This window comes from Sander vitreus, chromosome 11, assembly GCF_031162955.1.
Source record: "Sander vitreus isolate 19-12246 chromosome 11, sanVit1, whole genome shotgun sequence".
NCBI classification, from domain to species: domain Eukaryota; kingdom Metazoa; phylum Chordata; class Actinopteri; order Perciformes; family Percidae; genus Sander; species Sander vitreus.
Window position 1 is genome coordinate 17,360,341 of NC_135865.1, and position 15,619 is coordinate 17,375,959.

A 15,619-nucleotide genomic window follows, 5' to 3' on the forward strand; every position below is an offset into this window, starting at 1 on the left:
CATGTGAATTTCTCTGAATTTGTAAACTCTTTGTAAAAATCTATTATTTTTCAAGAACCACTTAAGAATGACATACTTCCCATTAAGTCCCATTTTGCAATTAGGCTATGATTTGCTTCTATAGGAGATGAGTAATAAGTAATGAGTCTTTTTTTTTTTCTCTTTCTCTCTTTGTGCCAGTTTTTCTGCTGTGAGAAGGCATGGAAGATATCCCAGATTTTGCTGAAGAGTGCAGCAGTTATCAGTAAAGAAACTGTGACTGATAGGGACCCAGCGATGCAGAAAGATGAAAGGTCAGGATCACTCTTGTCCATTTCTGGCTTCCACCATTACATGGTTTTCAAATTAAATTGATATGCCATTGAATCTCAGATGCTACATTTTACACTGCAGGTTGAAAGGTTTGGAATTTGAAAGCTTCTATCATCAGACCCCGAAAGCAGGTCTCTCACACACACTCTCTCTCTCTCTCACACACACACACACACACACACACACATTTTCCTCTTGTTCATCCATGCCACCTTTACCTATATTACAGCACACAAACTAGTGTCTGCCACTCTACATAATCGACTCACTGAAGATGCTTTGACTGTCATGAAGGAAGTTTCATTCCCTGAAATAGAAATTGTGGATATTGAAAACACTTTTTCTTTCAATGGAGCAAATGCTAGACAGAAGGTATTGTCATCTGTTAAAACACCGTATCATGACTACAGCTGAGAGTATAGAAGCCAACATTAATTAATACATCTGTTTGGTTCAACAGCGGACGACACCACTTGTCAAACACTACAACAATGGTCAAACATTTATTGTGATTTTCCCAGATGGAACTGGGCAGGTGTGGTATCCTTTAAGGTGAATCAAACTGACAGGATATCATAAAGACTTAATGTTTGATTTTTCACCTTAATCATATTTAAAAGCTATCCGTCAGGAAGGCTGGCTATTCTTCTGTCCGCTTCACAGTCTACTGACTGGTGTTGTGTGCTGGTCCTGGAGGACAAACATCTACAGCCTTGCATTCAGGCAGTTTTCACCACCAGAGGAGAGGCTACCTGTTATCACAACAATGGCAGCATTTGGTATGATTGGTTATTTAATCATTCCTAATATCTTATTTCATAAATATAACTGACATAAAATATGCATATTATGTTGTAAAGAAAATCTATTTCATTATCACCAGCTCAGTAGAAGCAGACAAATATGACTGTCTGGGTGAGAGACTAAAACCCCAGAGGGTGTTATTGTTCACAACCTGCTTCTCTTTATTAGGGTGAATCTGACTCCATGGGGAGGCACCTACTGCAGCGACACAGGAGATTTGAAGAAACACTGGGGCTGGCTGGACGATAAGGATCATGTTCATGCTCCGCCGTACCAGCCCCTTGGCCTGACAATGAGCCGTAACCTCAACATTCGCATCCAATCCCAAGAGCACATCTGCATCACTTTCACCTCCGGCGAACGCAGTGTACAGCTTAATGTAGGGACAAAATTGAAAGTAAGTTATTGTAGCATTCATTTAATATTCATTTGTAGCAATAGTAGAAATACAAGGGATGACAAAACGAGACCCAATTTTAGGCCAAATCATTGATTCTGCTTTACTTTAGAAATCCTTGTTGTCACAGCCGAATCAAGGCAAAGGTCTAATGCTGCCGGGGCCTGACATGCTTCAGAGGTATCTGCAGCAGAAGACTAGAGAGATCAATGTCCTGCTCCAGAACATCCAGTCCCTCATCACCTTTCAAAAGACTGTCAGTCCACAGAAGGTCAAGACCCAGCAAAGCCTCATCTCACAGATGGAAAGACAGCGGCTGCCAATGAAACGGCAACAGTCTGCCAAGAAGACCCCCTAAAGCCGATGATGTCCTTGAATGGCAGTTTCTCATTTGTGTGAAGTGACTCGTACTGTAGTGTGCAGAGAATTTGAATTCAATGACAAAGTGCTTTCTAGCAATAAAACCAAAGAACATCATTGACCTTTTTTTGTTTTTAATCAGAAGGTTCATAAATAGTATGACTGTACATCATTTTACATTGGACACACCAAAGCAAATGTCACATTGCCAGTGTCCTGTTACTTTTGTTAACTCTGCGAAGACCACTAGGAAACATACCCATAAATCATACAGTGCAAAACTGCTAAGGTCGATTATTTTGCCCGAGTAAAAGCATATTAGTTGTAATCAACCTATGTATAAAAGAAAACATATATAAAACATAAGATAGCATTGTATTTTGTTTACATATTTGCAACAGAATAACAGAAACATTCACAAGAGGGAACGTGGAAGAATCTTTAAGAAAACATCTGACAAGTAAAGAACAGCTGACTGGATTTTGCTATGATCAGAAGGGAAAACCTGCTGGACCTGACCGTCTTATAAGCACATCAGGCCATCATTGAGTTCAACCTAAATTTTACAAAGGCTGTTACATTTTAAAATAGAGGAATAAAATATTTTGCAGCATTTTTGTCTTACAATCCTTCCAAACCCATAGAGAGAAACTAGGCATCTGAATGCGAGCCCCCTTACTGGCCATTAGCTACCTGATTGATGAACGACGCTTTGGTGCCTCTATTTACACACCCAAAGTGTCCTTGTATGAAGACTCCTAATACAATTCCCCCCCCATCCCCCATTAGTTTTCATTCAAAACAATTTGGTGTTAAAGCCATACTATGTAACTTTTCCCTCTTCGGTCCCCCTACAGGTTGTCTCATTGGAACTAAAGGGAAAAATGACATTGTATGCCTTTAAGAGAGAGATGCAACTGTGATCACAAATCCACCCTTATCAAAATGGATTTCTCCTACATGAAAGCAACCCTTACCACAACACCACCACCTTCAATGTAAGTCAAACAAAATCAACTCTGTACCCAAAATAATACCCTCCACTTCCCAGTTTGTTATGGACATCAAGGTGAATACCTGAACCTCAACATACTTGACTCAAGAATCTTTGGCTTTCATTTTTTTCGCCGTCAGTTCAGAGCTCCCGGTCAAGCGTGTAGCGCTCAATGGTGTTTTTTGCCTCCAACGGCGCCTTCCAGGCAGCTAACCCTAACCCCAAACATAACCATTGCCGCGCTGCCTGGAAGGAGACGTTGGGGGCAAAAAAAACACCAAAGACCGCTTGGAGCTCAGGTGCAGCTTCTCTGGTCATCTCGAATCCTCACAGCTCCTGGTCATGGTTGGAGTTGCAACATCCCATTGCTATCCAGAGAGGGTTTCACCAGCACTGCCAGGCCGAACTTGGACATTACTTATTCACAGACAGCAGTAGGTTAATCTGAAAGAGAAACGTAAAAAAAAAACAAAAAACAAAAAAAAACGATGAGGGCTCACCGTGACTTAGCTGGCATTCGTTATCCAACTTTTCTCCACTAAAGTTGCTCTCAGCAGTTTTGGATGTTGCAGCGGTATTATTAAAACTATGTCAAGTGCCCTTGGGCTGTGCTAACACAACAGTACTAACCTGCTCCATCGATGGACATGCAATGATTTGAAGGTCCTCTCCGCTGTATTCCTCCTGAAGCAAGGCATGCAGTCTTTGGAATACCTGCTGGATGTTATTCTGTGGGAAAAGCCATCCTATTACTGAGTGCTGGAGGGAAATTAATACTACATTTCCATCTGGCCAATGTCCTCTCACTATCTTGTTTCCATGTCAACCGCAGAATTTTGTTTCCCCTCTCATTCAGCGTCACCTGGCACCTTGATAAACAGTACGCAGGCAGCACAAAGATTTCTCTATTAGAGTTCAATCACACTGTAATTTATAGCTAAAGGCACAATCTCAAAGCCAAATTTAAACAAAAAGGTCAGCCCAAGACTAAATTCAAATCGCTCTAAAATTGATTGACAGGTATTTTACTACAGTGACTAAGCCTTACCAATGAATAAATGTAAATCATGAATGATTTCTGATGCTGTGAGGGGTTTGTTTACATGGTTATGTCTGCACACACCGCTGCACAATAGGCCTAACATTTCAATATATATGAGGGGACAGAAACACAAAAGGACTCCTCAGTGATACATGTGAATAACCTCTAATTGACCCTTTTTTTAGAAAATTTGTGATTTGTCCTTTCACTGCAAGTGCATGGTATTCCTGTTTTGTAAATACTGTATGAAACAATTATTTGCGCTTTAACAAGGACTTGCAAAAAAAACTGACTAATGCAGCACATGCTACAACCTAGCATTTCTGCCACCCACCCGGACAGGCTTGAAAAGGATGAACTCCGTGTCTCTATTGGCTAAGTACAAGGACATGCTCTGTAACGTGCTTGGCAGCTTGCTCTTCATCACCCGGTAGGTAGCCATCACTATATCGTTGATCTTTGCTGAAAAGAGAAAAAAAAAATGACTGAGGAAAAGCAGGGGGAAAAAAAACACATCGCCATGCCCTCTAGCATTTGCTATACAAGTTTTGATGAATTACAGTGTGATGCCAGTGGCAGTTCTGAGACAAATCTTACCTGGCTGTGCCCAAGGTTGTTGAGACAGACTGTACGTGGGACCACCTTCGATAGCCATAGTTTTAAGAGCTGCAACCTGAGTTCCCGTGACAGTCAAAACAAACCATTACAATCTGGAAAAATCTTAAATGGCACTGGTGTTACTATAAGCCGTGTAAACAAGTACAAGAATCTGTCATGGAAATTTTGCTAACTCTACGGAGTCTTGAATTTGATAAAGAGTAGTTATTTAATAGAAAACTGGAGTGATGTGGGCAGAAAGAAAAAAAGACCAGCAGCGAATTATTGCTGCACAATTCCTGCTTCGAAAGATTTCAAATCACACACACACAGCTAAAAAACCCAGACATTTTATCTTCAGTTGTCAGTAACGTGCCAAGACCTTCAGTGATAAGTGAATAAGCACATGCTTTTTTTAAAAGGTTTTTAAAAGTGAAAGCTGAAAAAATGAAGGTCAGGATGAGCCGTCGTTGCCTGAGGCAAAGTCTGCCTTCTAACTGCTCCGACGGTTACCTTGGTTAGAAACTCCTCAAGGTTGCCCACAAAGATCTGAGTCTGCTGCTGGATGAACTGCTCACAGCTGAACTTCAGGTTTCGGTCGACATCCTTCTTAGAGTCAATGTAGTGCTCCTTTATCTCTGGTGTTCCCTGGGGGCCACAGAGACGAAGGGTTTAGTACTATCAAGTGGCGCTTCCCTAAGGCAGGGTTCTATCAAAGTACATAAAGTGTGTGGTAGGTTTAATAAAATAGGTTTAAAAAAAAAAAAATTTAAAAAAATAGAAACACTACCTCCAACAGGAATTCAAGTATTGCGTTGTGACTGTTCAATCGGAAGAATTTGGGAACAGCCTTAGGGTTCAGGATTTTGAAGGCAGCATCTTCACACAAAGCAGAGAGATTAAATCTGGGCTGTGTAGAATTAGAGTGCCCTCTAGTGCTACCAGTTTAATATGGCCTTGACTAAGAGGAGGGTGACAGGAGGAGCAATCTGCCCTGTGAGCCATCAGTTAATGTACATTATTGTGTTGCATTACACTGTAATTTCCACATTAATTGTTGCCACCGGTGCATGTGATAGGCACAAGTTGCTTAATGAGCATGAAAATGTAATGACTGGCTTTATGGAGCTGAACACCAATGTTCCCGCCACCTTTAATTATCTTACCTCGCGTTTTCTTCAGGTCCACCGAGATTTCCTTGATGGTAAAATCGGTGTGAAAAGGGGCAATCTGTTCACGCACTATCAGCAGGTGCTTGATCAGGAAAAGTTGCCCATCTATTTGTGTCTACAGAAAGTGATAGCACACTGTTAAATCCACACTGCAGGCTGCCAAAACAAAAGGGCGTCTGCTGACTATCCAAGCTACAGAGAACATAAAAAGCACAAGCTTGGAGACGATAAGGGGATATGTCTAATTGATAACTGCTGATTAACCATAGTTGGAAAGGAACATGTAACTGTGACTAAAACAAGGCAGCTGAAGCTATTTATTGCTCAGCTAGCAACTAAAACATTGGAAAAAGACATCATCAACATGGGGTGGGAACACATTCTCAGAGATTGATGCTGCTGCTTTAATTTGAAGTGTTAGGTTGAAACGGGCCAGATAGACAGCAAATTTGAAGGTGACAGAAGTCCATAAATGGGTGGTCTGCTGAGCATAATAAAGCATTCATTACAATAACACTTTAAATTACATCCAAGCTACTTTAGTTAGAGTCCTGTAGCTGAAGGGAATTTGAATAACATCATTCTATCTAAGAGATAACTGACCTTATTCAGCCAATCTATAAGAACAAAAATCTGAAAGGTTCAGTAAATATACAAAACCATATACTCTTAACCATGTGTGCCAACCTTGTTTTTAAGGATGATATCTGAAGCTTTAAGCAGGGACTGGATGCAGGCAGATAAGGCTTCTTGAGATAAACCCTGGAAGACTGCTCTCTGGAAAAAGACCAAGTCACAGTAAGATACACAGAAATAAGAAATACTAAAGTGGGAAAACTATATAGCACACGTCCTGCCATATTTAAGGATAGGAGACTATAAATTAGAGACAAATAAAAAGTGAAGACTTACATCTATACATCTGTAGAGCTTTGACAGACAAACCAGCGTCCGTCTGACAGTAGGGTACCACATGCCGTGCAAATCAGCAGGAGAGATCGATGTCTGCAGGCGTGATGCTTCTACATTCCCTGTATTCAATGTACAAAGGAGGAAGAGCCATCAGGCAACAATAACACCAACATTGTAAAAATAAATAAATAAATAAATAATAATAATAATAATAATAATCTCAATCTGAAACACGGACCAGCATTACTGTTTCTTCTACCATCAGGATCCTCAAGCTGAACGTCAGAAAACATGGACTCTTGTGACATCTGCTTCATCTGCTCTTCCTTCAAGCTTTGAGCAATTCTCTATTGGCAAGAGTTAAAATATATAAAGTTTTCCAACAGGTTTTTAAAAAGGCAAAATTAACAGAAAATAATATTCAACTTGCAAAATAAGTCCTTAGACAGAAAGAAAAAAAGCCAGATACACAGTAAGAAATGTCAAGGGCATCAGGGAGATTTCATATCAAGTAAATTGTGTGGATGCAGCATAGGGCTGCACGTTATGAGCACGATATCCAATTGTGATTATTTTGACTGATATATTTGCGATAGCAATATGATTCACGATATGGAGGGAATGATTACTTTTGTATCATTAATCTCATTTTCATTGAAAATTACTGAAAATAAAAGAAATTCAAACTATTATAGTGTGATTTTTGCAAGGATCTGTAGCAAACAAAGATTTTTTCTTTTGTTTGTAAGATACGATTTGTAGGCCGGGACATCTCTGCAGCACCACAATACTTAATTTAGAATGGTTTGACACATATTTTGTCTTAACAAATGTTGCGCACCCCCCCACAGCGATTTGGATAATGCACTAGTCCATATTGAGATTTTGATTAGATTTGACTAATTGTGCAGCCCTAATGCAGCACATTTTAAGAGTTGTTAAATATATGTTAAAGCACAAAAGGTGTTAAATAATGTGCAGATATCCACAAGACCAAAGCCCTTACAAGGCCATTAATTATAATGGATTGTGCTTTTCAAGGACTGTAGGTAGAAAGTGGTACATGGTGGGAAGTCACTTTTTTTCTACTTTACTTCAGTCTACAGGTTTTTCAAAGCTTAACATAACATTAAAGTTAGCTGTGACACAAAGACAGAAATATCAGAACATATGCCTGCACGGTCAGAGCGATTTGACAATGAGAAAATAGTGTTCATGAAATACAGTTAAGAGCTTTAAAACATTAGTCAAGACTCAAAGGCATATGTAACTACATGTGCAGACATTCACAAGCCAGAAGACCTTACCAGGGTTTCCCGCAGCACTTCGCAGTTTAAGCGGCCGCCTAAGCAATGCACGCACGCCGCCTTTACTATCGTCACGTCGGTACTACCGAAGACGGATTCACTTTAAATCAAAACGGTGCCAAATTTCAGTAACCAAGAGTGCATAAGCGCGAGCATATCGAAACAACGTCGACTTTGTTAAAGTCACAGTGAGTCACGGCAATGCCGGTAAAGCGGTTGCCAGTGTGTTTACACTTTTCAAAACTCCACGCAGACAGCGTATAGAACGGCGAGATGAAAGCTGTCACGGTATGGGTTAATGTTAGACTTCCTCTGTTACAGGACAAACCATTATCTTGGGCTCTGGGAACTTTTGATGGACATTTCAAAGACAAAATGATTAATCAAAAAAACAAATCGATACATTAAAGCTATAGTGCGTAGTTTCTGTCTCCCCATGAGGAATTCTAAGTAATGACAACAATTCTGTCGGTGCATCCACATGATACAAGCCTTCCGTGATCGCACTTCACCCCCACCCCTCTTCCACACAGTTGCTACGTAGTCAAGCCGAGGACACGGAAGATTTAAAAAAAACAAAAACATGATGGACTCTTCAGAAGAGGTAATTGTCTTTACTCGAGTTTCTGCGCGCAAAAGTTGCCAGACGACAACAATTTCTAAACACAGCCATGCTGAGAAATACAGAGAGAGTTTTGTGGAGCTGATAGTCTTAAATCAGCTTTGTAGCAACTCATTTGGCAATGGCTTGAATGTAACAGACGTTCATTATTATTAAAAAGTTACGCACTAAAGCTTTAACTAATACAAATGTTCATTAGCTGTAGCCGTAATTACATACATGGTGTGTAAAGCTGGTCGAGTAGAAGCTAAACTGATTACAATTAGTAGAGGTTTTGTTTCTGAAGATGTTAAAAAAAAGAGAAAAAACTTTCAGCACGCAAGACTTACCTCCATCATCTCCAGTTTCTCAGGATAGGCAAGATCCCCTGGAGCTGGGTTGTAACCTGTGATATCAGTGTTGATGTAGATGTGAGTCCTGTAGACCAGCCTCTCCTGGACATCCTCCAGCATTTGCTTCACTAATGCATCAAAGGCCCCCAACTGAGTAGCTACATAGAAGAGGTCAGAGGTCAGTCTACAGTTGAACCTCTATCAAAATTACAACAAACTTTGCTTTCTAGCCAAACACAGAATTTAAAAAGAAAAAAAAAAAAGAAAAAGGAAAAGCAAGGTAGAGCACATACCCTAGTGTATACTTTCACTGGAGTTTGTGTTCTCAAATACCAACCCACTAACTGACTGGACTGTTAACTTCACAAAACCTCTGTGTAAGTTGTGATAACATTTTGAAAAGGTTTGACATTTTGAATATATGCCTATTTGCTTTCTTGCCGAGAGTTAGATGACAAAATCGATACCACTCTCATGTCTGCATGGTAAATATGTAGCTAACGCTAGCAGCTACCGCAGGCTTACTTAGCTTAGCACAAAGACTGGAAACAAGAGGAAACAACTAGCTTGGATCTGTCCAAGGTAACAAGATGGTAATATAATCAGTCTCCAAACTCCAGCAAAGCTGTATCTGAGTATCTTAACATTTCACACCCTAGTGAGAAGCTTTGAGGAGAACAAACGCTCTAACCTACCATTGTTATGAACATGGTCTTCCAGCATCTCGTTCTTGAGGATACTGCAGAGCTCAGACAGGGTTTCCAGGTGGATGATGTGGATGATTAGAGGCCGGAGGACATCATACAGGGACAAGCATAAGTTCTCCAGCAGCTCGCTGTCAGAGATTAAACACCACTTAATTGCTTTGTACAACTGAGAGAAGTCTAAAATTATTTTGACTTTTTTCTTTCAAGTTAAGGAATAAAGTAATGACTAAAAATAATTATGCAAACTGTTAAAAACGTGTTTGCTCTTAAATGGTAATACAATTCTCTACCAATGCTGTATCAATTGGTATTTCGAGCACTTCACGCATCAAGCAAAACTTGAAATGACGATCATGCATTTTGAAGTGTCACGCCTTAAACAAACACATTCTGCCTGCATGTGTGCTACAAGTCGATGGCTCTCTGTATTCTCATTGATCATGTTCCCAATGAGGTGGGTGCTACTCACTCTAGTTTAGGTGTAGGTTTAGAGAAGAACTCTTTGTAGAGTTGGTGTTCATCCTGGCAGACGTGAACCATAAAAGCACAGCCACTGCGAACCTGTACAAATACACATAATGATCACCCGCTGCAGAGGCTACCAATACTTTGCCTGGGCTCCACTTCAAACAAGCAAATACACCCTCCTCCCACATAAATGATGCAGCCACCCATTACAGCAATCATTAACAAGATGCATAACCTTTCAAGTTTCATTCAAATAAAAATATCGGACAGGTGGGGCGGCTGTTATGACGTTTGTGGTATGAAATTCTGACCTTTAATTATAGCATCCCCATCAAGCCAATTAGTGGAGTGTTTTTAAATGCCACAACAGCATCAAAATACATAGTCTTTCAGGGTGCCAAAATTATCTCTGAAGACTATTTTACCATGAATTTTGGTGCAGACCTTTAGGTGAGTTACAGTTTTACAGCTTTATAGATAAGGTATGACAGAGTATACAAACAACACTCTGCACAATAATTCACTTGTGAAGAAAACAAAAGTATGCTTTGGATGCCTGCTGTGCACAATCTCATTTATCATGTGCACAACTTTGTGTCTGCACCAAACAATCCAGAAAATATCCCAGAGGGACCATACTGTGCATTCTTTGCCAGCTCAAATGTCACCTAAAGGGCAGTTCTGCTTTGAACAAGTCATGCCTTACCAATGCGCAGTGGTCTTTGCTGTTTTGGGTGGTCAGGTCAGTAATGGTGGATGTAATGCTGGGACTGAGGAGCAGCTCTCTCTGGTCAAGGTAGCACTGATGAATTTCATCTAGGAGCTGAGAGTATCTGCTCACATCAATATAGGAAGGGATAAGTTAATTTAGCACAAGAACTGTGGAAAAAAATATAACAGGAACGCTGCTACTTTATTCTGGAGAAATGCTGACACTCACTCTGGAATCTTTTCTGCTCGCTGTTCTATCTGTTCAATCAGTGACTGAAAGAAGAAAACATGTCAATGAAAATATATTTTTCATTACAGAAAAAGATCTATGCATAATTTCAGTGAGTAATAAAAAACATACTCACTCTAACTTTAGGTGCAGCTGCTCTATACTTAACATAATAAAGTGTAAAGGCATTGTCTGCGTTGGTCAAGCCCATTGGATCCTGGGGGAGACAAAAGACTTAAATCAAGTATTGATATTGGACTAGGCACATGCAATATGAATGCCTCTATACACAGTTGTTGACTGTGTAGGAGAAGGAAATGTGGCTTTCCCTTACCCTTTTCGTTAACTGGCTTGTGAGATGCTGCATAGTGTTTACAATGTGGATCTTCATAAAGTGCATAGCTTTAGAAAGACATTGTTTAAACTTGGCCAAATAAACTGGATAGTCCTTGAAATTGGGCTGTAATCAGTAGAGATAAGCAAGTGTTAGACAGCTTTTATTGTGATCACATATCATGTATTGCAATGCATAAATCATACCAAGTCAACAGTATGTTGTCACGGTCTTGCTTAAATCTTCCAGTAGTATAAATATGCATTTATTACACGGAAGGCATTTAAACATATTTACTGTACTGCTCAAAAACATGATCTAGTGTTTATTTATTCTATTGCTGGAAATAAAATGAGATTTCCAAATACAGAACTGAAATGTTGAGAGTGCAAGCTACTTACATGGGAGGAAACATATTCAATGCAGTCATCCAATTTTGACAGCATTGGTATAAAGCCTTCACTATTTACAGACAAGGTTGATGAGTTCAGTTTCTGCAAAGACAAAGAAAAAGCTAGGTTCAAAGTAATTCCAAACATAAACAATTATAATCTTCCAGCTTTATACTCAATTTCATTTGGCAGTTACCTCTGACAGAAATGTGTTGTCTTTTTACTGAAACCAAGCCAATAGGGTAAAATCTATAAAACTAGTCTTACAGATTTCCCTCTGATGTTTGAAAGGTTTCGGAGATGAAACTAAATTTGATGAGTACATTTACGAAACTTTTTAGAAATAGTTATGTAGGAAATGTAGCTGACATCCAAGTTCTTTGGAATATGTTTTTTTTAATCTGGGACATAACTGCTGATCTTTAATAATGATGATTAGGTTCATATCTAATCAGAAATTAACACGCACATAATTTACAATGCATTTTATGCAGTGCATTTACCAAATGTTTCAAAATGAAGACCAAAAAAACAGCCTACCGTGTTTATGTTTTCTAACTCATTAAAATATGACAGCTTCTGCTGTATGCTCTCTGCCAGGTCAACAAGCTCTGACTGCAAAAAAAGAAAACAACAAGCCACAGTTGACACGATATGACATGACAGTTTAATTTCAGTTCAGTTAAAGTTCCTGAAATGGTCCAATCTACATATATTTGTTAACATGATCTCCTATCTGCAAGGGCAAAAGAGAAGAATGAAAACTGCAGTGCTACAATATTAAATATGCCAGGGAAAGAATGAGCAGAACACTGATTGTTTTGACCTGCAGAACGCTGGCTATCAATATTACAATCAGACAAGCTTTTATCTATGTCACACTGTTCTGAACTAGATACTGCACAGTATTTCCAGTCATCTCCGGGGACTCCTTTGGGTGTTATCACAGTTGTTTTTACAATTTTACAATTGTTTTACAATTACAATTCAGAACAAAAAATTAATTCAGTGACATTACAATTTAAACATATTCTCAGCGATTCGCTTCTTATGTGGCTTGGCTTAATAGATGGATTGAACAGCATGCAGCTTACCTGCTCTTTTAGGAGCTGTTCACAGGCCTCATGTAGGGTGCCAGTCTTATTGGACACAAACAGATACTGTTTCTGAAGGGAGTTCAAGTGCTCCAGAGCAGCACTGACATCTTTCAGGATAGCATCGCATTGCTCCTGGTAGCAGTTTAGATCATCTCTGGTTTTCCTATAGGGAAAGCAGACACATTATCTGCATGCTTACCCAAATACAAGATGATGCAGTGAAGCTTCTTACTGGTTTGCACAGCAGTTTGACAATGTTTTAGCAGAAAAGTTGATGCACTGTCCTTTATGAATTAAAACGTTCAACTGTCACAACTGTGGCCACTTTAAAAGAAAACTTGAAACTTCTTTGTTGGGTTATGATTAGTTACTGTGTGTCTATGTCTGTGGGTTATGTCTAGGTAGGCTGATTATCAGACTGAATTGCTGTTTCCTTCAACTTAATCCATTTGAATCACAGAACAAATCTGAAATATCGGCAGGGATTCAGATGTCTGAAACCAGGCTAGTTTTATGACGGATGTGGGGTGAGTGATAAACAAGCATTTCAATGTAAAGCACGTTGAGTGTACTAGTCATGAAATGTTGCTATAGACTGTAAATAAATAACACTGCTTTGCAGGTGGCAGCAGCAGCTCAGTCCGTAGGGACTTTGCTTTGGAACTGGAGGGTAGCTAGTTCAAGTCCTGGACGGACCAGGTAGGAAGTGTGGACTTGTTGCTGGAGAGGTGCCAGTTCACCTCCCGGGCACTGCAGAGGTACAGTGACCCATCATTCTGACATCTCTCCACATTTGATGCACGTGTGTGTAAATAAGGAAAAAATAACAACACAATGAAAACATGAATTTCCCTAAGGGGACAAACAAAGTACATTGATATTATTAAAAATCTTTACTCTAAGCTTACCCTCCTCTAAACAAGCGAATACACTTAGCACAGTGTAGTGTAAAGCACTTAACATGTCTGCACCTGTATTTTGCACTCTCATCCTGGTCCATGTTGGCCTCTAACTTGGCAAACCAGGCAAAAAACTGCAACACAAATTTCACTGTATTAAAAGCATGCATCTCATTGTGATATAGTATGTCTGACTGGCTACAGCACTGTTTACTGCTGGCAAAGAGTCACCTGTTGTGCAGTTTCTATCCTGTCATTCTCCATATCAAGCATCTGGAAACCCTTGAGCAGGACGTCCTCCGTTGACGCCGGTACAGTCGCTGTGAAGGGGGACTGCAAGGACCGCGACGAAAGACTGCACAAGTCCTCAATGGGCAACTGCAAAACAAAGCAGGGCTCTCTGGTTCAACACACCCACAATCCTTCGTATAAACTAGCTGGACGGCTTGACGTGGCGGAGTGCAAACCCGCTAGATAGCCAACAGGCTAACATTTATAAGAACTGTAATAGCATGTTGACACGGCAGGAGAAAGGTGAGCTACGTCCATACAGAGGTAGCTTCAGAGTTAAAGTTAACCTCACTGACGTGTTAAGAAAGTAAGTTTAGCAACCCTGTTAGCAAGCTAGCTGGCTCCAGAGTCACATCTCACCTCTGACGGGATAGAGAGCGTTTCAGTTGCGGCTCGGATCTCCAGGACAGCGTCCATTTGTTTCTCCGTGAGGGGAGCCATGGCATCGGTGCGCCGATCCCATAACGACAGTTTCTCCCGGGTTTCTTTATCTGTTATGTCCAGGAGCGAATGATCTGTGGACGCCATCGTCACTTTGTACAGCACCAACGTCAGCAGCAACGCGCAGGCACTTCCTGTTCCGGGAGCGTGGGCGGGGCTTGGTGAGGTGACTGATACAGCTGCTACAGCTGCCCTCTTTGACATTATTACAAGTGATTTTGGCCTGCCCCAAATCATGCTAACAACAGCAACTTTATGTGTTAAGGTTAAGTGTTTCTTGTGTATATAACGTGTTTCTTTGTCATGCTATTTATAGTTTGTTTTTATATGTCCAAGTCTCATGTTGGATTGAATTTGTGTGTTTTGTTGTGATTTTTCTTTTCTTCTTTTATTATAAAAGGTTATTATTATTATTATTATTATTATTATTATTATTATTATTATTATTATTATTATTATTATAAAAACTGCCCATGCATAATTACTTTGAGCAGGTTTAAATTAAATAAATAAACAGTATATACATGTTGGAACAAAATTGTGTTGTAATGTTTTATAATTTTTATTTATCGTGCCATATAGCAGTCTCTTGATAAGTTATTCACTTCACATTTGATTGTTCCGGACCTAATCCCTATTTATTCAATATTTTGCACTGAAAGTTGCATCATTGCATTATTCATTCTTTTGGATTTGCACCGGGGACCAGGTAAACACAATCTCGTTTCTCAATGTACTGCACCGCACTGTATACAGATGGGTAACAATAAAGTCTGTCTTGTCTCTTATCTTATCTGAAGCCCACTAAATTATTTTTACAAAGCTAACACCACAAGACAAATACACCAACAGGATAGATGTAGTAGTTTCTGGTTGGGACAGATATGGCCTCTACCAGCACAATCATTTATCACAGAAAATACTAATCCAGCAGGTGGTGCCCCAGGGCACGTTTTTAATACTTAAAATTAAAATTGTCAGTTCTTGTTCATTATGTCTGCAATTTGGTTTCTTTTCTCTAAGTACTCATTCAGAGTAAAATATTTGATCTGACTGTATTGCAGTCACACATACAAAGACCTTTCTTTTCCCCCAACATAGCCTTAACTTTAATGCGTTCCAACTTAACCCTACCTGTCTTTATAGGCATGTAGAAGATAAAGCACAGAAGAACAAACAATAGTGTCTTTGTTTAGATG

The 15,619-nt window shown here is 39.7% G+C and overlaps 1 protein-coding gene across 1 annotated transcript; it reads right to left on the bottom strand.

Moving 5' to 3' along the window:
• Positions 1-1,990: 1,990 nt before the first annotated feature.
• Positions 1,991-14,545, bottom strand: cog3 (component of oligomeric golgi complex 3). The gene is made up of 23 exons (XM_078261979.1): positions 14,340-14,545; positions 13,920-14,066; positions 13,761-13,822; positions 12,787-12,952; positions 12,233-12,307; positions 11,702-11,794; positions 11,301-11,426; positions 11,103-11,183; positions 10,967-11,010; positions 10,733-10,859; positions 10,028-10,119; positions 9,547-9,686; positions 8,849-9,009; positions 6,829-6,937; positions 6,591-6,709; positions 6,366-6,455; positions 5,673-5,793; positions 5,297-5,385; positions 5,020-5,154; positions 4,507-4,582; positions 4,244-4,371; positions 3,498-3,596; positions 1,991-3,311 (listed from the first exon to the last, which is right to left on the bottom strand). Exons 1-23 carry the CDS (start codon positions 14,505-14,507, stop codon positions 3,282-3,284), a joined length of 2,478 nt encoding a protein of 825 aa, XP_078118105.1. The 5' UTR covers positions 14,508-14,545; the 3' UTR covers positions 1,991-3,281.
• Positions 14,546-15,619: the final 1,074 nt, after the last annotated feature.

What these genes read in the sequence shown, in the direction of transcription:
- cog3 (XM_078261979.1), bottom strand. Translation starts at nt 14,507, where the DNA reads ATGGCGTCCACAGATCATTCGCTCCTGGACATAACAGATAAAGAAACC. An exon ending in AACAGCTCCTAAAAGAGCAG is followed by an intron (nt 12,308 to 12,786) that starts GTAAGCTGCATG and finishes CTTTTTTTGCAG; the next exon opens with TCAGAGCTTGTTGACCTGGC. An exon ending in ATATCATCCTTAAAAACAAG is followed by an intron (nt 5,794 to 6,365) that starts GTTGGCACACAT and finishes CACTTTCTGTAG; the next exon opens with ACACAAATAGATGGGCAACT.